The 23820-nt window shown below is 40.0% G+C and overlaps 1 protein-coding gene and 1 long non-coding RNA gene across 2 annotated transcripts in view; one reads left to right on the plus strand and one right to left on the minus strand.

Annotated features, from left to right (window-relative positions):
* The window catches only part of LOC122464548, an 83562-nt gene that overhangs the window by 49803 nt on the left and 9939 nt on the right, over positions 1–23820 (minus strand). The gene's annotated exons all lie outside the window — the stretch shown is intronic.
* Positions 12150–14628, plus strand: LOC122464547. Its single transcript, XM_043540137.1, has 2 exons — positions 12150–12554; positions 13106–14628. The coding sequence occupies exon 2, from the start codon at positions 13122–13124 to the stop codon at positions 13923–13925; it is 804 nt and encodes a 267-aa protein (XP_043396072.1). The 5' UTR covers positions 12150–12554; positions 13106–13121; the 3' UTR covers positions 13926–14628.

Below are 23820 nucleotides of genomic sequence, written 5' to 3' on the forward strand. Positions count from 1 at the left end.
TTAATATTTGTGTCAAAAGCGTAGTACAGTTATCCCACAGGACCTAAATAATTTTGCAAGAAGAGACTAGGAGGCAGTCGCATGTTAGGTCAACAAACAGGTTTTCCATAGGTGAATATTAATAGATGTTGCTGTACCAGTACAGTACAGTTACTGGACAAAAGCTTCTGTCTGCGTTCTCTGAAATTATTGTTCCAAGAATGTCTGGATTCCGTCTACATAATCATTAACTGGAAATACATTCTCCTAGACACAATCAAAGTTGGGTTCTTGCTTATACATTTTGTTGCAGAGATATTTCACTGGACATGTATACAAGATATGTTATATTTCAAAGGACTCTCTGCAGGCCCAGTAGATTCCTTCTCTTGGTGTTAGAACATATACTTTACTGTCAGCCAACAAGGCTTGAATGAAAATATTCAAGCAATGTTTTCAAAATATTCTTATGTGCTCACATGGTCTTCTGGCCAAGGTCCACTGCACAAGCTATGAAACTAATTCATTGCTTGGTATTTCAGTATCTGTTTGGGAAATGTTTTCATCATATTCTCTGGAGCCCCACTGGCCATTTCACAAACATGTGGCTATTTTCTTAATGGATTTTTATTTGAATGTGGAACCTTTCTAGAAGATTAACCAAAGTACATGTATGCAGTTAATATTGATAATCCTTTACTTAACAACTCTGTGACCCTTTTTGCCAACATAAGCTTTTTTGGTGGTAGACTGACTGTGGACACAAGGTGTTTCACTGAGCAACATATTCTTTGTTACCGTAGCAAAAATATTGCAACCTGGACTAATATCGTATGTATTTTGTGACTGTATAAGACATGATTGGGATAGGAGAATAAAGCACAGAGTATGAGCAATTTGGGACAAAACCCATCTTTTAATGCTGTGTCTGGTCCAATGGGGCCTCCAATCCAATGCACATTCCCCTCTCATAGAAGAATCTGTAACAATATATCCGTACTCCATGAATTGGGCCCCCGTTTTTGTTCGACTGGCCCTTTCAATGCTCTATGCTGAGGTTCCCTGTCACTGCTGTGGCCCCTTCCATGGCCTATGACTCTTACTCTGCTCTGGCCTGTTTGGAACCAGTGCTCTGTACACTTTTTTTGGCATACAGAGGGCAGGGAGGCCTACAGTCAAGCTATTCCATCTGCATCTGCTCTGCACAGAAAGACATGTTTTTTCCTATGCAGGGAGGACCACCTGTGAGTTTTTTCCCAAAGAGTGAATTCCAATCAATATGAACATTACACTAAGACTGAATTTCTAGTCAGTATGTATGATGGTTCATTTAAAAAAAAAAGTATTCTTCTGAAAATTCCAGGTTGAGCTGTTAGCCCCAATTACTTCAAACACCAACTGCCTTTTCTGGCACATCTATCTTACTGAATCTTGGCAACAATTTGCTTGCTTTAAACATTTGATCACATCACCAGCCTCTGCGAGGGAAGGCAAAGAATTCTGATCATTGTGTTCACAGTTAGTCATGTCAAACCCAACTCAAAAACAAAACATAAGGTAACAATTGTAGTTAAAATATATTGCATCGCTTTGCATACTAAAGCATTTGCTCTGGCAAGCCACCATGCTTATGTGTGCCTGTTCTGATGCCGTCTGAACAGGGACTGCCTCCTTGAAGTTGACATGTGCATCCCATTACATCAGTATATGTCTGACTTCATTATAGCTCACTGGCAAAATGGAGTTTTGGAAGAGATACATGCTCTTAAAAAGTCGCTTGAGTTCACAAACTCTCTTCACGTTCTGGCAATTGGCATTTTGGAAATTCTTGTAGAGTATCTTGTCGTTCAGAGACCATGTTTACATAAATGCTCCTGAACAAATTTTTTAACAGGTTTATCCCTTTGACACGCCTTATTTTAAGGAAGCGTTAAGATTAAAAAAATTAAAATCCCTACTTGTGTTACTGATAGTACATGAGATTATTAAAAATGAAAGGGCTAAATGATACCTCTACATGGTATAGTTGCATAGGGATGGAAGAAAGAAGTGCCTTTTAGTACCATTGCCTGGAGTTATTCTGCCTATATTAGGTATAAAGGCACCAAAAGCATTGAGGAGAGCATAGGGAGGTCAGGATCTTTGAAAAGGTGTAGCCTGCACTTCCACCAGTGCTCTATAGTGGTGAGGACTGTTGAGTTCAAAGGGAGCAGAATAAATGAGAGGAGAATTTGGCCCATAAAGTGTGTACAGGAAGCCATAAATGTGACATGTACTAAATATTCTCTTAATGCACTAAATTGTAACTGCACTTTCTATAAGCAACTAATTCCTTCTCGGTTTAGTTTAAAACTGGCATTTCACACTTTCTATATGAAATACATATGGTACTGCATATCTCAGGATGTGTAACAACTCTTTTGAACCGAACAATGCTGTGTATGTGTTGTGTGCTTCTTGTGTGGCTTGTATTTTCTATTAAAAAGTTGTGACTGACTGTGGCTGTATGACTTTGTGGATAGCCATGGTATTAAATCTAAAGGGATTGCTTGCTGTTCTGGAGAAAGCAAGTGATTTCTGAACAATGTCCTGTGCAGGTGATGTTCAGGTTTAAAGTATGCAGTGGGTTATTTTACTTTTGCTTGCTTTTTTTCCAAGTGCGTGATATGTTCAAGTTGCTCAATTTGGTCAAGTCCATATCCTTTTGGTTTGAAACTTTAATTCTTTGCACTATGATGTGCACCTCTTCTCCACTCCACGCACAAACTGAAGTTTCAGAGATGTGCGATCCTTTCAGAGTGACAATAGAATGGTTGTGTAAGTCTCCCCACTGATTAACTTAGCCCCTTAAATTAATAACTCTGTAATCTGAGCTAAATGTTGCATAAGTGATGACAGAATAGCCTTCAATGGAAATGTTATCTCCCAAGGTTTCTTGCTCAGTAACAAACATAACTACTGAACCTAAGCAAGCAGAAGGAAATGTTTTTCACTCATTTGATTTTTCTTATTATTTTTGCCTAAGGAAATGGAGTTAACATATTTATGTAAAACAAACAAAAAGCAATAACAACAACACATTTTTACAAATCCCTACTGGCCACGGTTGTTATCAGTAGTATCTTCAGTTAAATGAAGCAGGGAACCATGAGTAAGTTTGCCAAGTATGAGTTCAAATCTAGCTCAAAACCTTAATTATTACAGTACTTGCTCCAGAGCCAAGTTCAACGGTCTGCTCTAACGTGACCAATGGAATGGGCTGTACCACGCTGACGTTGCATCGCTGAGCTGTTAGCCATCTTGAGACATAAAAATATTAATGGACAAACTGATACCTGGCAATGATTTTATACTGATTTCAGATAGCACTTTTCAAATGGAGCCCAATGTGTCTTTAAAAGCATTAGGAACAGATTCTGATCTGATATCACTGAAATCAATGGGAGTTTGCCACTGACTTCTATATGGGACAAAGATTTGTTAACGGAATGTACAAACTATATTGTAGCAGACCTTGTTCTTATATAGTGTCTCAAGTGGGCATGGCTGTGGGGAAAATCAATGGTGTAAGTAAACAACATCTGAAGTTGGCAGCTAGAACCCAGATACGTTCATTTTTTCTGCGCTGCAAACTACATTTCTGCCAGTTCTCCATCTTAGTTATCCTAACAAACTAATAGGACACAACACTGGTAGGACATTGTTCTGTTGCATCATATATGACTTCCAGAATATGGAAATGGTTAAGTGTTTGTGCTTATGATACCAATTGACCATTTTACTTTATAAACCCAACAATTATCAGCACTGTCTCAATTTCCTCTCCTATATTTCTAAGCATGTTCTTTGTTCTAATCTAAATCAAGTTTGGATTCCAGCCATATTCTTTCCCTAATAAATATCAGTAATTATGGAAATTTACCTTAAATGAACTTCCAAACTTTGAGATTTGTCTTTCATTAATTGTATACAGCATCTCCTCTCACTGTTACTGACAAACCTCATCAAAATAGACCTTATGGAAAAGTCCTGGGGTATTGTGACCAAACGCACCCCTGTATTCACACCCGACACACTATTGTGATAATCTTTGTACAAAATATACCTTGTGAGGTATCATTTGACAATTAATAACCCATTGCTCAATAATATCATGATGAAATGTGTGTCGCAACGTTATAGGTAAAATTATGAATTCCCTCTGAATGATGTTGGTAGCACTTGTTCAAACCTATGTAGCCCCTATTAGTCAGGACTGGTTCTGGAATGTGTGTTTACCTCAATGTACATATAAGTTGTAAATAGGGTCCTCAGTCAGGGAGCAGGGAGGATAGAAGACAGGGAAAATCTGCATTTCAGTAAACAGAGGTGACAAGAAACAGCATGCAACCTCTTTCACCAAGAGACATCATGTTGCCTTCTTTACTGTTTGAATAAATTTTAACTAGGGACAACCCTCAGGAAAGTGCATTTCAAAAGGTGACTGAACTATAAAAGTGAGGGGCAAAAACACTCCCAAGTTATTTCTCCCTATCCATCTCTTTCTTTTTCACCTAACAAGAAAAAAAAAAAAACCTACGGCCTATGGGAGCAGATCCTGACCTGAAATTTGGTCACCCCTGTTGCTGGAAGCTTGTGGTAAGAACTTCCCCTTGACCCAAGTCTAGTTTGTTAAGTTTAGAAAGCTTTTTATCTTTTTCTCTTGTAATCATTTCTGACCAGTTATGCTTGTACTCACCTAAAATCTCTCTTTGTAGTTAAATAAACTTGTTTTATTCTTTAATTAAACTAATCCAGTGTTGTGAATTGTTTGGGTAACTCCATTTAAGATAGCAGACTGTTGTATGTTGATCCCCTGAGAGGGGCAATGGACCTGATACATCTGGACTATCCAGGCTGGACAGTGCAGAACTCACTTTTGGGGGGAAATCCAGGACTGGGAGAGTGTTGGGCTCACTCTGCAAGTAGTAACCAAGGCTGCTGGAAGCCAGAGTGTGGTTGGTGTTTGCTAACAGGCTGCTGGATCACAGGGCTGTTGCTATACACAGACACTCAGGGTTTGACCTGCATGCTGTTTGGCTGTTTGTGAGGAGTCCAGGTTGGGAGCTACAGCAGTAAAGCATTGTGAGGCACCCTGGCTTGCAAGGCAAGGGTGGGACAACTCCTCACTGGTCTGGATTGCACCCCAGACTGTCATAGGCATTTAACAGGTAATAAACCAACTGGATGAGTCATTGGCAGGGATTGAATGTGGGGTGTCTGAACAAGAGCCTCTACCGTCTGAGCTAAAGAACCAGCTTCCTTAACTCTAAGGCTATGGTGGTCACCTAAACCTATATATGTGGACTAGCTAATGGCGGGGAGGACAAAGACACAAGCTGTTATTGTGGGTTACTTGAAGCATAGCCCTGAGCAAGGTGTGGTATGTAAACTATGCCATGTCAGGAGCAGCTGTGGATTGCAATTAGAATAATAATAAACTTTTCAAATCACAGGTTCTAATCCTCTGATCAGGATTTTAATCCTTGACCATAGTGATTTGTAGAATTTTAGCTAGTGATGAGGAAACCTCAAAAGGTTTGCTGCTTCAGTTTGGCTCAGATATGTATCTTGAGTTTATCCAAAACTCTTTCATCAGGCACTAGAACTGGAATATTGTTCAACAACTGTGTTGTTGTTGTTTTTTTTAAACACCATTTTCTTATATGTTGCCTGACCTCGCACCCATTCAAATCAACAGAAAGGCTGCCATTGACTTCATTGTGCACTAGGCTAGGCTCTGAGGTAGGGTCAGAAATATTGTGACAACTCACTACTTTGTGCCTTTCTGGTTTATTGGCCAAAGCAGAAAATGCAGAACCAAGTAACAAAGGTTTTTAAAACGATCTGTGAGGTTTATTTTAAGTTGAGATGAAACTTCCGTGTATTTCCATTTCTTATTTCACTCCAACTCATTTGTCCATCCCTGGTTTAGCCCCGTTTCCTGAGTTTTCTCCTACACATTTTTCTTTTTCACATCTCTGACAGTGGTCTGTTTATTATTCTTACTGCTTAGAATTTTCTCCTTGTCTGTCCATCAGCTGGTCAATCATGGTCAAGAGTCAATATAAAAGTAAACATAAGACTGAACTATCAAAATATATATCATGTGTTTACATATTCCTTAGCAGCAAGGATTTTTCTCTCAACACTTACTGGATGTGAAGAATAGCTTGACATGTGAGTTGTCCACAAACGATATGTCATGTCCTGAATCTAATCACCAGGTTGGGGAAACTATAGTCATTTCCAGTTTTAATTTGCCAGGAACGGGGTTGCTATTTTGAGCAATATATTTAACTTTTTATTACTGGAGATCATTCATGTATTTTGTAAGTATCAATCTTTTTAGAGGAAATATCTCCTTCATCTTCTCTTCCTAAGAAATAGATGATAACAACTAGGTCTACACGATTTTCCTATTTTAAACGATTTTCCATTCCGTGTCCCCGCTACCCCATTTTCCTTTTCACTGAACAAAATGATATTCACCCAGCAAGATTAAGCTAAAGAATAAATGAGGCAGGACTGTCACACTGGTGAGGGTCATATTTAATTTTTCTATCCATAAACTACAATCTTTTACTCTGGGGGAGGGGGGGAAGATAAGCTTTCACTGATGTCTTAGCTTCTGTTTTTCATCTACCATTGAAGCAACACTAATATTTTTCACCCAGCAGTTTTTCAGCATTGAACCAGATTTCCCTTTCCAGCAAACACATTATATTCCATCCTACTCTGTTTCCAAATATCAGAAGGAAAAAATAAATATTGATGAATGGTGTCGAGTTGGCAGCCCGAGTGATCCAAAAACCCACTGGAGTCCATGGAAAGAGTCCCTTCCATCCCCTGTTGATCCACAGAACAGGTATCGCAGAGATCGAGCAAGCACCCTCATTTTACGCCTCAGTGCTTCATTCCGGACCCAGGAAGAGCCAGTCTAGAGCTAATGAGAGTTCACTCTGCATTAGGAGAGGGTAAGCTGAGTTGGATAAAGTAAGAATCAATCCAAACCTTTTTGCTCACAACTGAAACCAAATACAAACCCAGACCATTTTTACGTTTAAAAAAAAAAGTACCATTGATTTTAGTTGCCCATTTCCTCACCTCCTTGATCCTGCAATCTGATCTATGTAGGCGGACCACTGAGCCCATATCAAGTCTCACTGATTTCATGCAAGCTCTGTAAAGATATGACCCTTGGATTGCAGGATTGTGGCCTCATATTGTAAGAGCCTTTGGGCAGTGATGTTGTTTCTTTATTTAGTGCTCACTATCTGTTTTGGTAGTGCACATTTTATGGCAGGTATTTTCCAGAAAGACAAGAAAGATCCTTGCCATGAGGAGCTCACCCTCTTACATTTACAGACCAGGTTAATGGTACCCCACAAATAGGTTTTTAATTCTGTGTAATCTGAATCCAACTGCAGTCAGACATGGAGGTGTGGAAACATCACAAGGAAAGGTGTATTTGAGGCCTCTGGACCTCTGGCCAAAAGGAAATAATGGACATCTCTTGGATAAGCCTATTCTCACAAGACTAACAATCCAGGTTTGTAAACTCAAATGTTTCAGACAATTTGTATACCTCTCTGAATTTCCAAAATTGACTTATAGGCACACCTTGGGAGGTTTTCCCATCCCTGGCCCCCCGTGCCAAATAAATGCTTGAGACTGCCAATAAAAGTGCTAATGTGTGCCAAATGAAACAGGGTGTTTTTTAATTTTGTTTTGTTTTATGTCAAGCCCCCTTTTTAGGAGTTTGACTGCAAACATCATACATATTTATTATAGGTCACTGAACATTTCTCGTCGATGCTGGGGGATTTTTGTTAAAAGCACACATATTACCTATACGGCACACAATTTATTTCTGTGAAGAGTTCCCATGATGCTTCTGTCAACTGCTGAAAAATCCAGAAAACTGCATTACATAAATAAAGGGCCGGATTCTGGGATGTGAGCTGCCCCGTTTACATTGTTGATGATACAAAGCTACCAGATCTCCCTCAGTGGAGAGGCATACATCCAGAATGCATTGTGCTTTGGCAATCCCTGACTGGCAGATGGTCCCTTGGGGGTTGTTGCACCATATTTTAGAGCAGCCCCTAGTAGCTCCTGGCTATTTGGGCAGGGGGAGAGTGGGAAGTCTGACTTTTTTCACCCTACAAATGATTTACTGCTCAGTAAAAGATTTAAAAAAATCTTTAGGGAAAAATTCAGTCCTTAGATGCAACACATGTGGCTCTCGTTGATTTCATTTGGAACCATGTGAGTTTGTACATTGAGGAATAAAATTTGACTTTTGATCTTTAAGATTAATTAGCATAAGTTATGGAATTACAGTACCATCTAATAAGATATTTTTCACTAGAGAGACCAGGTGGGTGAGGTAATATCTTTTACTGTACCAACTTCTGTTGGTGAGAGAGACAAGCTTTCAAACGTCCAAAGAGCTTTTTAGGTCTGGCACCAACACAGCTACAAAACACTACATATTCTTCACAGTGTCAGCCCAACCAAGTTAATAGCATCCTGCAACCCAAACACAAGAAAAAAAACCTCACAGCTTTCCAGATGTCTTGTAATATAATTATTCCCATCCCCATCCATTTCTATTACTTTGCAGTGCTGTTTATATACATAAATATAAATTTGATTTACACTATAAATGTCAATAATATGTTTGTATTTAATAAAAAACAAGATCAACACCCCCAGGAAGCAGGAGGGGACAAAATAACCCCTAAGGAAGGGTATTATAATGGGGGGGGAGGTAACTGCAAAGGCTAACTAGAATGATTCTTATGTGACGTCCTGTCTTTGCTATTACTAACTCTTCCCATGTGACACGCTAGGATAAGAACATAGGAAAGGCCAAACTGGGTCAGACAAATGGTCCATCTAGCCCAGTATCTGTCTTCCGACACAGGCCAGTGCCAGGTGCTTCAGAAGGAATTAACAACAGGCAATCATCGCATGATCCATCCCCTGTCATCCACTCTCAGCTTCTGGCAAGCATAGGCTAGGGACACCCAGAGCATGGCATTGCATCCCTGCCCATCCTGGCTAATAGCCATTGCTTGACCTATCCTACATAAATTAATCAAGTTCTTTTTTGAACCCTTTTATAGTTTTGGCCTTCACAACATCTAATGGAAAGGAGTTCCACAGGTCGACTGTGCATTGTATGAAAAAAACTTCCTTTTGTTTGTTTTAAACCTGCTGCCTATTAATTTCATTTGGTGTCCCCTAGTTCTTGTGTTATGAGAAGGAGTAAATAGCACTTCCTTATTTACTTTACACCAGTCATGATTTTATAGACCTCAATCACATCCCCGCTTAGTCATCTCTTTTCCAAGCTGAAAAGTCCCTGTTTTATTAATCTCTCCTCATTCGGCAGCTGTTCCATACCCCTAATCACTTTTGTTGCCCTTTTCTGAACCTTTTCCAAGTCCAATATATCTTTTTTGAGATGGGGTGACTACCTCTGCACACAGTATTCAAGATGGGGTGAAATGCCACAGTATATTTCTCATAAAAGCAAAAAGCTTAAGCTCTCCTCAGGTACAGTGATAAGGCTGGTGAATTGCAACTAAAAGTGATGAGGATTGTAGGAGGCATGTTGTTTAAAGTAACACCCACTGGAAAACAGAGATGATTCCTCAGCTGGAAGTAAGAATTTACAAATTTCCATAAGTGATCCTTCTTAAAGGTTATTAAGAGACTCCCAGATTCTCAAAACACCAGACTTGACCTTTAGTTGTGAGGTAGCAACCTCATGCTTTAACCATCACAACTCTCTGAATACCATCTGAACTGGATGTACTTGATTTTTCATCTCCCATGCATTAATTTATGCTTTTTGTATTGTTTACTGATATTCAACAGGGTGTGCGGTGTTGAATAAGCATGTAATAAGGCATGGTGCTTTCCTCACAGAGCTTACAATCTAATTCTACCCAGTGGTCCATGCAGTTTATAGAAACACACAACGAAGGTTTTAATGTTTGAATAATAACACTAATACTACCTAGCTCTTATATAGGCACATATACATTTGTTTGTTTTGACCTGGTTTGGTCTATTGTGTTTAGGGGCTAAACCAGCCTTGGCCAGTGCAGTGACATGGTAACCAGAGACCTGGACAGCTATGTCTGATCCTCTAAGAATCATGTCCAAGCTGGGAGAGATGAGTCTAAATCAAAAGCATTTTTCACAGAAACACTTAAAGGGTACATCTTTTTATTCAGGGTTATCTCCTTGTATTGACACCCCCACCATGATAGAATTAATAGTCTTCAAAAATAGTCAGAAATGTGTTTTATAATTGGGGAAATTAGTTTTAGAGAGTTACGAGCAACTGAAAATGGTTTAATCATGGAAATACTCATACAGCCTTATTTACAGACACCATTAACATTTCAGCCATAATAGTATCCACATTTCCCTATCCATATTGTCCCTATACATTTGGTGTGTGCTGAATTTGTTAATCCATTGGACTAAATCTTTTTGCAGTTAAGCTCAATAGATTACAACTGAAGTCATCATAATATGCTGTGAAAAGCCATCATAGTCAACTAGTTAGTGTTTTGTTTGGGTTTTTTTATTGGAACAGGCTAAGTTTTCTGCCTGTATCAGCTGCCGCTCATTTTCCAGACAGACTGGTATATCTAAAACCCATTGATACAGCTTTTCATTGTACATTTTATTCAAAACAGGAAAAATTGTCTGCAAAATGTTGCTGTTTTGTTGTTGTTGTTTTTTAAAGAAAGCTCCAGCTTTTGTGTGGTCCAGCAGCTGTGGAGGAGGCTATTTTTAACTGCATGAAAATCATTTTTCCAGCAAGTTGCTACAAAGGAAAACAGGATGGACAGAATATGGAACCCGGCTAAATGACAGAAAAATACTGACATGTCAATTTGAAAAGACCTGATACCTGACACCCACCCCACCCCCCACCCACATTTCACAGAGACCTGTCCCCTAGAGAGGTGTTTGAGAGCAGCCAGAAGTTTAAAAAAACCCAAACAGATAACTGAACTGTAATGAACCTTTTTGTATAATGCAGCAAAAGCTCTGTTACCTGATTTTGTGTACTACAATAAAATCTGTTATCCAAATTCCATATACTGCCATTACAGTCAGTTTGATAACTGAAGAGGCAGATAAATGGGAGGCACTGAGACGTAAGTCTGAGTTTATTAGCTTCCCAGATAATAACTTTCTCTAGCAGAGTTTATAAACTCTGCAGCATTACCCAGCAGAACGTATATGGCTAAAGCATTAGCTCTTGTAAAGCAGTGTAGCTCCATTGAAGTCAATGGAGCTGCACATATTTACACCAGCTGAGGCTCTGGCACATAAAAGCAGCAGGTTTAGTTAGTTTCCCTTTTCAGCACAGAACATTTTCTGCATAGAAAAAAACTGGGCTCAAGTCAGACCTTAGGGTTCCCATCTGAATTTCTGCTAACTGGTGTTCAGATGATCATGGTTCACTGGTATACTGTGTAACAGATTAATCAGCAAGCAATATATTCAGTGCAGAAGAAAAATCATAGTGATTATATAGCGGGCATTAGAGAAGATGGGAAAAAGTGGGGAAAAGATTAAACATCACTGTTTTCTAACTCTAGAAAGATTCATTTTGTTTTCTAGATGGAAGTTTGGGTTGGTCCTTTATTTTACTTGTATTACCATAATGAAGATGGCAGGATGTAGGGAAGACAGGCTTGGGACAAATTCATCCTTGGTATAAATTTCCTGAAGTCAGAGCAGTTCTGCGAGAGAGATTAATTTGACCCCTTGCTTTTCAAATGGAAAAAGAACCTGACATGGCATGTAGGTGGTTTTCATACAATCAGAGCAACAAAGAAAGGCTTATCCTCTGTTGTAGTTTACTTAAATGCAACTGCTAATCTTGCTCATAAAATTGAGGCCAATATTTTGGAAACTTGGTGGTTATATCCATATCTAAGCAACCAAGCCTAATTTTCGGGGGTGGTGTGCACTCACAACTCCTGTTTTTACTTTAGTTTCATTTTCAGATTTAATTGGTTAGTGCAGGCACAGTTTATCTATGTTTATTTCCTTTAAAGAAGGAAATGATGTGTACATAAGAGTCAGAAATGCCTCACCCTCTTTTGTGTGGAGCTAAATATACACTCTTAGCTGTCTCCCAGGGACTAGCAGGTGCAGCATTATTGATTTATTTTAGAATGAGCTAACAACTACAATGGAGAGAGAAAGAGGGAAGCTGTGTAAAGTGATCACCAGCCCTGACTTTTTAGTTAGATACTCACATTTCTTTACAAATATATTAGAGCAGAATAGTCTTTTAGTAAAACAGCTCTAATCTTGTGGCCAGTGGGGCTCTTCTGCAAGAATCTGTTGTTGCTGGGTGGAACAGAAGAATTCTGCTGCTGATGATTCTGCATTGTGATGTGTTCCTGTGTCAGATTTTGCTGACTCATATAGGAGCAAGCATGATGCACAGACCCAGAGCACAGTAACTGTTTTCCCCACCAACCTCGGTAAGTGCTCTTTTCCTGTCTATCACTAGCTGGCATATAGCTGTAGCGTTAAAGAGAATTAACAGGGAAAACGAATACCACCGTAAACAAAATGTTAGGAGACAGATTCACTTAGGAGGGCATTTAAGCAAAACCTGCTGTCTGTGCTACATTGGCCTCTGTTTAAAGCTGATCAATCCTGCTAACTCTCCCATCACTATAAATGACACTGTATTTTTAAATGGGGGAAGTACTTACAATAGCCATTTACAACTGTATTCTGTTTAATTAGTCAGCACGCACAGTGCTGCAGGCATAGATCACTTTGCTTTAAAGATTTGAGAATGTTAATAGTACAGTATATCATTTTAATTATTATTGGATTAATGTTGTGTCTCAAAGAACATCAAATGCAAATCACAAGAAATGGCCTGAAGTGACCCAAGGGCTGTGCTTTATTAGAAAAGTAATAGTTCTGTTGCTTAAATATAAAGAGATTTTCTTTCTTCAAATGTCATTTTGCGTTGGTTTTGTGTGGAAATTAAATCCTCTTGTTTCCACTCTGTTCACAGAATCATTCTGTAGTTCATGCAGCAAATGGCTGAAAAGGTAGATTTGATGTCCGGAGATGAAGAGGAGATGCAAAATAATGATGAAAAATATCCATTTCAAGCTTGTTACGCTCTCACCACAGCAGACTGCTGCTCTGCAAATGATTTGCTTAGCAGCCCTAATGAAGAGAGGGAAAGATTGTCTATTTCATCTAGCAAGGCCATAGAGTGTAAAAAAACCCTCATTGAACAACAATTTATTACTCATAATAAGGCACAAAACATAGCCCCTGGGTTCACTGAATATCATTCAACAGATGCAAATATATCACTAGCTGGATCATCTTATCCTGAGGCAATCTGTACACTGAAGCCTGTAGCCATATCATCTCCATGCCCAGAAAGCCTTCACTGTGACTGCAATAAGTATTCTGAAGAGTTACAGCCTGCAGGTGCTGCTAAAGAATCTGAGGCCCCCCCAAATGTTGCTTCCCTGCTAGTAAGTGGACTCAGCTGCTGTCACACGTGGAGTTCCAGTACTGCGCTCACTTGGAATAACACAAAGGAAGATGTGGCCCCTTGTAGCGTTGGCCAAACTACGTGGATGAAGACCACAAAAGTAAAGGAGATCATAGAAAAGAGAAAACTGGAAGAAAAGGAGAGGTATCAACTCCAGGTAGCTATGTATCGGAGGCTTCTGCTGCTGCGCTCAATTAGGAGTTTACATAAGCAGCTCGAGCAGCAGCAGGCCAGGTTGCAGGAATGCTATGGAACAGTAATAAATACAAAGAAAGAAGTGTTGAAGCACATTTGCTCCACCTCAGCTTCACCCTCCTCATAGTCATGTTGCTGCATGTAGAGCCGAGCTATGTTATATCACTGGAGCTTACAGCAAGCTAGCATATGGCATAGATGACACCATTATTAATAAAGGGGAAATGCACCACCGTACTAACAGCAAATGAAACATTTGGATATTTAAATGTTGACTCCTACAAATTTATTTGGAAGAAACTTGAATAGTACTTTTCTCTGTAAAAATCCAGAAAATCTACCACTGCACATGCAAGCCCCAAAACGTAAGACCTCCAGCCCAAAAATTCAAGGGATCTTTGGGACAAAGGTATTCAAGAAGAGAAAATGGAGAATCCAAGTTTATGCCTGGCCAGCATGATCAGATGTCATGTATCCTTCCTGCAGAAAATGTAATGCAGAAAATCTGCCAATTATATTGCTAAAACTTGAATAGAAATCTTGTTAGTTTAGCCTCAGACTATCCACCTTCTTGAAAGCTAGGACATTTATATAAAAAGTCATCATAATCTGGCATTATATATGCAGCCCAGACTGGCAGTGCCAGGGAACCATCCGAAGTGTACACAGTGACTGATCTGTTGCTAGCTTCTGGTGTCATGAGTAGCCACAAGTGCAGCATACTTTGTGCCTTAACTCTGTTATTAAAAGGGAGGTCAAAAAAGAACTAGATAAATTCATGGAGGATAGGTCCATCAGTGACTAATAGCCAAGATGGGCAAGGATGGTGTCCCTAGCCTCTATTTGCCAGAGGCTGGGAGTGGGCGGCATTGGATGGATCACTTGATGATTACCTGTTCTGTTCATTCCCCCTAGGTCACCTGGCATTGTCTGCTGTCGGAAGACAGGATACTGGACTAGATTGACCTTTGGTCTGACCCAGTATGGCCGTTCTTATGAGGTTGTGACAGTTAGTGCTTTTATCCAGGTCCATCAGACATGTAGGAAAGTCTAGGGCAACATTCCTCATACTGTGAGGCTGGGATCCTTGTGGGGAATCTGATGTCTTTAAGGGAGCTACAAACAAGCCCAGGGGCAATGAAAGAAAAACATAAATGTATATGTTTAGAAATAAGCAAAATGAGCCCCATTATTGAGTATTCATTACTAAATTGAGTAGCTGGGACTGGCTTTTGTTGAGTCTGAAGCAGAAATTATCAAAAAGAAATACCAGAAATCAACATGTTGCCTTGTTCAGTGTTTAAAACAGGGGTGGGCAAATTTTTTGGCCCGAGGGCCACATTGGGGTGGGGAAATTGTTTGCAGGGCCATGAATGTCGGGTTGGGACAGGGGGTTGAGGTGCAGGAGGGAGTGCAGAGCCCTCTGCCCCGCCCTTCTCCAGGGGCTGCAGGGACGTTGTGCCGGCCGCTTCCTGGAGCGGCGCAGGGCCCATGGTACCACAGGGGTGGCAAATCCGTGAGCTGGATCAAAGCCCTGAGGGGCTGGATCTGGCCCGCGGGCCGTAGTTTGCACACCCCGGTTTAAAATAACCTTCCAAAATGCATAATTTCCTCCAGAAGATTTCGCTCCTGATCATGCTACCTTCTTTCATCTCTAACCATTCCCTTTTCTAAATGTTAAGTTTTGAGAACACTGAACTGTTTTTTATTATTACTGTTACTAGTAGTATTTAGCATGAAGGGGAGAGATAATTGCCAGTGAAGCATATTGTTATCCAGATAGACTATGGTCACACACAGGCTGGGAAACTCCACAAGTTTTTCCTCATAGAATTTCTGACACGTTCACTTCCAAGGCGGTCAAGGTTGTCTTCCAACCTCTGTGGAAGAAACAGGAAGTCTGCTACCCAAAACCATTTGGTCCACCGATAGCTGCAAATATTTTGGATGATAGGTGTGTGTGAATTCTATCTGAGATTAGCTGTGGAAATACAGTACGTTCCAGAGCATAGGCTGGACTAATAGCTGCTGCCACTCTATATCTATTTATGGGGGTTGTGGCCCCCAGGATCTCCATAATAATCATGAGTCTGATGGCCACTCTTGTACCCTCTTTATACACAAACCTATGAAAAGCTGATGTGGAAGCTTCCTTGGCAGCACACATCAGCAGTACCCCACACAGCCTCAGTCTAGGACTTTTGCAATACAGAGGGCTTTGAATGGGCCACAGCAGGGATTGCTTTCATCCTGTATAATTCGGGATCTCAGTGCTAGATGGTGCTGTCTAGTGCCCAGAGTACTGGACAGGGACAGGACAGGGAGTTCTAATCTCATCTTGCCACTAACTCTCTATGTAACCTTGGGGAAATCACTCCTATCTATGCTTCAGCCCTTCGAAATGGGAATATTTATCTTTAAATGCCTAGCACACCTTCAAGGTATTCAGCACTTTCCTCATTGGCCAGTTTACCTCAATGGCTGCTGAAATGTGCTGACATCCTGCATGTGCCTCAACAGAGGGGACAGCAGTCTCTATTGCAATGCACTGGCTCTGCTGCAGTCACTAGAGCAGTGGTGAACAACCTGTGGCCCCGTGGGCCGCACGCAGCCTGTCGGGGTAATCTGCTGGCCTGTGTCACTTCCCGCAGCTGCCATTGGCCGGGAACAGCGAATCGTGGCCACTGGGAGCTGCGGGTGGCTGTGCGAATGTAAACAAACAGTCTGGCAGCCCGCCAGCAGATTACCCTGATGGGCCACGTGCGGCCCATCGGCTGCAGGTTGCCCACCACTGCACTAGAGCAAAGGCTATGTTACTAAAGCAGCCTTAGTCATACGTTATTACAGTGCTTCCTTCCTAATGGAGCCCTTCATTAAAACTGTGCTAAATTGGTTTTAAAATTATCTACTTGAAGCTGTCTAGCAAAACAACAACAGATAAACTCCTTGGTACCTAACCCACAGCACACTATTAGGTAAATGTACTAAGTATCAAACAATTCAACTGTGAGCCCTTTGTGGGCAGGGACTGTTTACCTTTGTGTTTGTGCAACACCTAACACAATGGTTCTTTGATCCTAATTGGGACCTTTGGATGCTTCTGTAATAAAAATATTAAATAATGCAAAATAATAATGTAAAATAGATACTGTCTAATAGCTGGCAAGGAATTGAAGCTAAGCCTTGCTTTGTATGTGTGCACTTTTATCCATGTATTGCCTTTATGAACACTCACAAAATAAACGTTAATCGAGTTATAACAAGAACCCTTGTTTTTGTAGCTACTTTCCATATGACCATCCTTGCTGTGATTCTAATTTGTGACTTCTAATGATTAGAGCTGGGTGAATCAATTCAGATCAAATAAGAACTAATTCAACCTTTCTCCGGAATTTGAACTGAATCTTTTTCTAATGTTGGAAAATGTGGCTAAATGTCCAGCTTCCCCTCCCCTGCCATATATGTTTGCAATTTTGGCTGGGAGAGGAAAGGCCAAAATACCATGAGAAATTATTCTTGGTGTATTTTCAGCCTGACTAGGGAAGGGACGGACTAGAGATCTCATGAGATGCTGTCTTTGCAAGATTTTCACTCCCCTTGTGTATTCAAGAGAGTTTACACAAATTTCAAAGAAATATCTGAACTTTGCCACGCTGTTAGCACTAACAACAAATGCAAACATGAACTGCTGAAATTTCATCTATCCATTATTCTGTCCCAACACTTAGGCTACAGCTAAGCTATGACCTCGGGGATGTCATTCCCAGCCCAGGTACACATACCTGAGCTAGCACAAGGATAAATAGTCATGTAGGCATCAGTAATTTAGGCTGCAGCAGCAGGGCCATGACATAGCTGTGTTGAGAACAAACCCTCCTGAACCCTAGGGGTATATATTCAGCATGGCTAAGCTATGCAGTCTCTAGCTGCGCTACCCTGGCTACTCTGCTATTTATACTCTCACTAGTTCTCAATAAGCTGGAGCAAGTACATGTACGCAAGCTGGGAATAATGCCCCAGCATAGACGTAGCCATAGTTCTCAGCAAGCTGGAGTATAAATCTACCCCTCACTAGCCTGCTGCACACTGTGTCTGTCTGGACCCTGCTGCCATGCACTAAAATTTCCCTACTGCACTTTAATCTACACCCATTTCAAAGTGGGGTGGCTGTTGCTCAGGAATAATAAAAAATAACAAAATATCCAACTTCAATAGGTCCTAAATTTTTTCCATCCTATTTGGGCTGTTGGTATTATTCATGGAGACTTTCGAATGAAAATGCTCCTGGAGAAATCCAGGGAACAAATGGCATCCAAGAAATGAGAAAGGCAAGATGGATGCTGGAGGGTAGGGTAGGATAGGGTAAGAAGAGAGAGTTCTACAGTTGATATATATATAAAATTTTTGACAAAGCAGAAGTCTAGGATCATTGGGCTAAAATGTGTTCTGAGGAGTCTTGTGTACCTTCACATTTGGGATACAATACACATTTATGGTGCTGTATAAATAATAAATATATTGTTGGTTAAATTCACAAGGGCCCCTGTACTGCTTGCTCAGCTTACGCCTTCCGTTGAGTGATTTAGCTTAATCCAAAGCCTACTGAAGTCACCAGTCTCCCATTGACTTCAATGAGCTCTGGACCAGGACTTTCAAGGGGGGCATTGGGCCTTGTTCAGGTCCCCTCTGAACTGTGATGAATTTTCCCCATAAGAGCAACTTTTCTCCTGCCCCTGCAACTGGTTATGAATCCATTAGTTTTACCAAAAAGAGGTAGATTGCTGCCATCATACCAACACTCAGAGCATTTCATTATTATTAGGGTTTTTTAAGAAGAACTTGTCCCAGGGAAAATAGCCCCATGTAAGTGCTTCTAAAGGGATTACTAAAACATCACGGAAATAACAATAGATCCTGAAGTTGAATCTCAGAAGTAAAACCTTCATTATCTGGAAAGAAGTTTCCCTGAGTGTTCTGACCATCTGCTTAAAGAATTATAGGAAGGTCCCATCTGTGATGATTTGTAGCTGTAGAATGTTGAGTCTGAATCTGCAGCCCAAAGTGACTTATGTGTGTGTGAGCGAGAGAGAAGGAATTGTTGACAGTCTCAATAAAAGTTATATTTTTTCCTTTGGTGGGTGGGGGTTGAGGAGAAGGGGAGTGTGTGACCATTCATCACAGCTCCAGGCTCATTAGTAACCAGGAACTTTCTACTCTAAATGACAAAGAGGTTCACTGTCGCCAAAGAGAAATTGCTGCTGACCTTAGACCCCTTTTTGGAAAGTAAAATAATGGAGCACAGGAGCAGGGTTTGATATTTGACCGAATCCTACACAATTATCATGCATGTGTATATAATAAAATTAATTCTGTGTCTCTGCATTGTAGCCTGCGGCAAGCAGTGTACAATCAGTTTTGTATGTATAATAGATCACAGAGTTGTTCATGAATAATACAAATGCATTGAGCAGATACTAGTGAGTGAGGATGTTTGTCTTTGCATGGAATCGAAGTGAACATGTAATATTGTGATAATATATATTTGATGAATTCAGGTCTGACTTGCTTTTGCCATAGCCTGCTAATTCCCCGACAAGGGTTGCCACAATAATTGAGTTTCCAATAACATTATGATTATTTCCACATGATAATTTAATTGTAGGTATTTTTTAATATTGTAATATTGTAGATTTGTGATTATTATGCATTTGCATGCAGATTTTCATGGTGACTTGGAGCACATCCCCACATTTATAACTTAATTTCCTGTATTATTGCATATGTATTGTGGGATGAACTCATTAATGCAGAGTTAAAAAAAATAGCAGGTCTTTTTAGTCATTCTGCTTTTATTATAAATGGCTGAAAGCCTTGCTCGTTTTTTCGACCAGTCTGTAGACTACAGTGAATAAACAAAAGACAACTTTAATTCATGGATGGATTCATTTAAAATAATAATGTAATTACAAATTGTGGCAGATTTGTCCAACATAATTGGGATGCAAGCTGGCACAAATTGTTCTTTACATGAAACTAAACTTGTTTAGATGAACCACCAACCTTACTATGTGCCGTTTTTTCTGCTATGTAAGGAGACTGCAAAGTGATATAGGATTCAAACAGCACCATTCACAATGGGACTAGAAGTGTGTTTACATACCATTGATGCTGGTAGAGTTAATCTCTCTACTGTGGACAGGGTTGGGTTGTTTGCCTGAGAAGAATGTTCAAAATGCATTAGGAAATCATACCATAAACTAGTTGGAAAGGGAGGTCGGATGTGTTTCCGAAATAAACTCTGCCCTGGCTGAAGAGGAAAACCATTCTTATAACATCCCAGTTTAAAAACACAAGCTCTGTTCCAAAGGTGGACAGAGTCTTGCTGTCTGAAGAAGAGAAGGGAAAATATGTTTAAATAGATGGTTCTGTTTTGAAAAAGGACTCTGTAAGAACGTTATTATGGGAATATAGGTTCATTGTGTCTCTCTCTGATTTCTGTATCAATTGTACAATCAGCAAGTAAAATGTGAGGGTTTTCCATAACTCCTGATTCTGCAAACTCAACCTGGGATCTGCATGAGGATTAAATCTTTTGTCTCCTGCAAATTAGACTCTAATTGACACCTATGCAACCTCATTTCTACTGGGAGAAGAGCACCGTAAAAACTTATTTTTGTCACTGAAGTCAGGAACTATGACTCCACATACACACAGGGAGCAGGTCTGGTGAGTAAAAGGCTCCATTTATAAATAATCAGTTTTCAGTTTGAACACATTCTGTTCTATCTCACAACTTGTGCAACCCATTTAGCACCAAATCCTTGGTAAATAAAGTGGCAAGCCAAAAACACATTTGGCCATTGAGGCTATTGAAATCAGAAGAAGTTCACAAACCACAAAGGTAATTCCATCATGTGAGCATTTCAGATGTATACTATTTGCCTTCTGTGTTCTCTGACCACAGAACTCTTATTGAGGTCAATGACAATTCAACACACAGGACTTGGAAGACTGGGCCCAGAGTCAGTCCATCCTCATGATAGACCACCAGATGAAAATTAAGGACCTGTTCCATTACCTGTTGAATGGTAATGAAACAATCAATGGGAGTCCTTCCATTGACTTCTATGGGCCCTAACTGACCGAAATAATTTTGTTTTTCAAGACCAACATAGCCATAACCCTCCATCTCCCCACCCTCCCACCCCCTGCCACACACACACAGCAAAAACCTTATCATAAAGGCACATCTTTATCACAGTCAACCCTATGTGCAACAAATGCCACACAATTCAATCACATCAAGAACTCAATAGGGAACATTATTTTGCACACAAGATAAACAATATATTAATTATTTTCATGGTAACCTTTTTTAAAAGTCCAAGAAACCTATTCCTCATGAATGTATTCTTAAAAATAAAATTGTAGGCAAGCTTGTGTTCATCCATGTCCCAACTTCTGTAGCCTCTACTTAAAAATGGTATGAGTTGGAGCCCTCGGTTGCCACGTTCTGTTGCAGTTCAAATACAAGACAGGACAAGGCTTTAAGCAAGCAAGCAGGCTGGTCTGCCAACGGGCTGGTCTGCCTGTCAGCTTTTCCACCCTCTCCTTTATTTCTCTCTCTCCCCCCGCGCATTACATACTCCAACAGATAAAAGGAATACACTGGCTTTGTATAATATTCTTATTTACCAATTTCTATCTACCGCATTCCTTGCTCTCGGGCCTTAAGCCCAGTCCTGGGAGGCTTCCCACGGTTCATGTCATCGGGGCGAGATTCCAAGGTTCATGCCCTTGAGAGGATCCGAGTGTGCACTGCTCCTACACAACTCTCCGGGTGTGCCCTGAATGTTGCCAAGTGCATGAACCTTGCATGAATGCTACAACTTTCATCCTGAGAAAGGAATATTGACCCAATTTTGCAACTTCTCTATGTCACTGATTTTAGTGGAAAAATGTGCTACAGAGGCAGTTCGTAGCTCCTGCATTGAAGAAGTGCTTCTTGTCCCTCAACAGTCCTGGATAATTCAAAACTGTTGCTAGGCCTTCAAAAGACTCCTATCCAGTCTACCATGGACAAAACAATGATTGGCTTCATACAGGATCCATGAATATTGCATTCTTGAATTAATTTGTTTTTCTCATGTAGGACAGCATAAAAAGGGGGTGAAAACTAAGCATTCTTCAAAGCCCCAGCAGATGTAGACTTACCACAACCCCTGCCTTATAGGAAAAAGGCTGGCAGAATTTACAAAATAAAATTGACTAATTTCTTCATCAAAGAGACTGGTGCTGTGTCTCCTGGGAGATCAGTGCTGTCACCTCACATGTCATCAGTGTGCCAAATGGTTAAAACACTCAGTTTGAGAGCATGCATGGTGAAATACTTCAGCTCCAAAGAGGCTTATTATGTGTACATATTGTTATATATAATGACACCAATGAAAAGGTAATGAATCTGTTAAAGGACGTCTGGGTGCCTAAAAAGAATTTATTTTTCCTTATACCAACAAGAAAGAATGAAAGAAAGAGAGAGAATTTCAGAAAAGCAGTCTAAATTATATAATTTAGTGCAGCGAGTGGTAAAATACAAAGCATTCACCTGTCAGAGGAACAGATCTAAAACACAAGGTCTTCTGTGCACCATATGTACTTCAGACTGGACCATTTCCCTAGCAAAGGAATAGACCTGGTCAAAAAGCTTTCAAAAATAACGACGTAAAAAGCTTAAATCTGACACAAAATTACATCTGAGAATAATGGGGAAAAATTATTTAAAATAGTGAATTTGGTGTGCAAAATTTAACAATTCCTGCTGATAGATAAAATGTTGAGGGACAAAAGTGAAATTCAATACCGGACTTGTTTTTCAGCAAAGATAATTTTTATGACAAAATAATTAATGCAAGGTTACCATTAGATGTGCAAAATTACCAAAGGAAAAAAAAAGTGAAAAGCATATTGAAATCTAAGTCTTTTTTTATTTTCATATGAACTTGAAAAGGTCCATGTCCCCTTCTCTACCCTCTAAAACTCAGATACACACATTTTTCAGTTCCTAATGGCCCCAATGTTTTTGGCTTGTTTTGAAACAGAGATGACTTTACACTGAAAACTTGTGGAAATGTGTTTTTCAGATGTTTCAGATACAAAAGCAGCTATTTTATCAATAGTAAAATTTAGGGATGTAAAATCACAGATAACAAGCTGGCAGAATTTCTGGTGCAAATACATATTAGGTGATCCTACAGTACAAAATTCATGTTCAGTGAATAATACTTTTCATATTTAATTACAAAAGCAAAAACTCAGTGGGGGAGGGAAAGAATGAAAAAAATGGCACAGTTCTAGCTTCTACTATCTCGTTATTGGCTATCAATCCACTGTCAGTTAATTATCACTAAGGCCACGTTTTTTAACAATGTCCTTGTGGGAGTCAGGGATTCTGTGACTTTCATTAAAAACAAAGAAACAAAACAAACATGGCTTTTTTTTCATTTGGAGATTTTTGGGTGCAGGGATATAGTTTTGAGGTTGGCAAATCTTTGAATTAACAATTGCACTGAGAAATTTGGGAGCTACCAAGTTAAAATTGGGGCTGCATGGGAAGCTCAGAGAGAACACATGCTCTTATAAATAAAACTAGTGGTTTGTCTTGGGGAGTGTGTGGATTTTGTGATTTCTCTTCGGTTTGGAAAAAAGCAGCATTGCCAACCCCAAGCATTCACAAATCATGAGTCAAACCCTGCCAAATCATGACATTCTAAAAATAATTCAGTTTGGATTTTCTTTTTATTTACTTTCTGCATTTTGAGACTCTCCAGTTTGCATATTCAAGCTTCCCCCTCCCCCCCGCCGCCCACAACCATGAGGCTAGAAACTTCATTTTTTAAAACAATGAAAGCTGAGAGTCGAATGAAATCACATGACTCAAGAAGTTGGTGCATGAAAAAAACACCAACTATCATGAGATGCATGATAAAATTGGGAAACCTGGCAATGCTGAAAAAGGCAGAGCC

Source organism: Chelonia mydas, chromosome 2 (assembly GCF_015237465.2).
Source record: "Chelonia mydas isolate rCheMyd1 chromosome 2, rCheMyd1.pri.v2, whole genome shotgun sequence".
Lineage (NCBI taxonomy): Eukaryota > Metazoa > Chordata > Testudines > Cheloniidae > Chelonia > Chelonia mydas.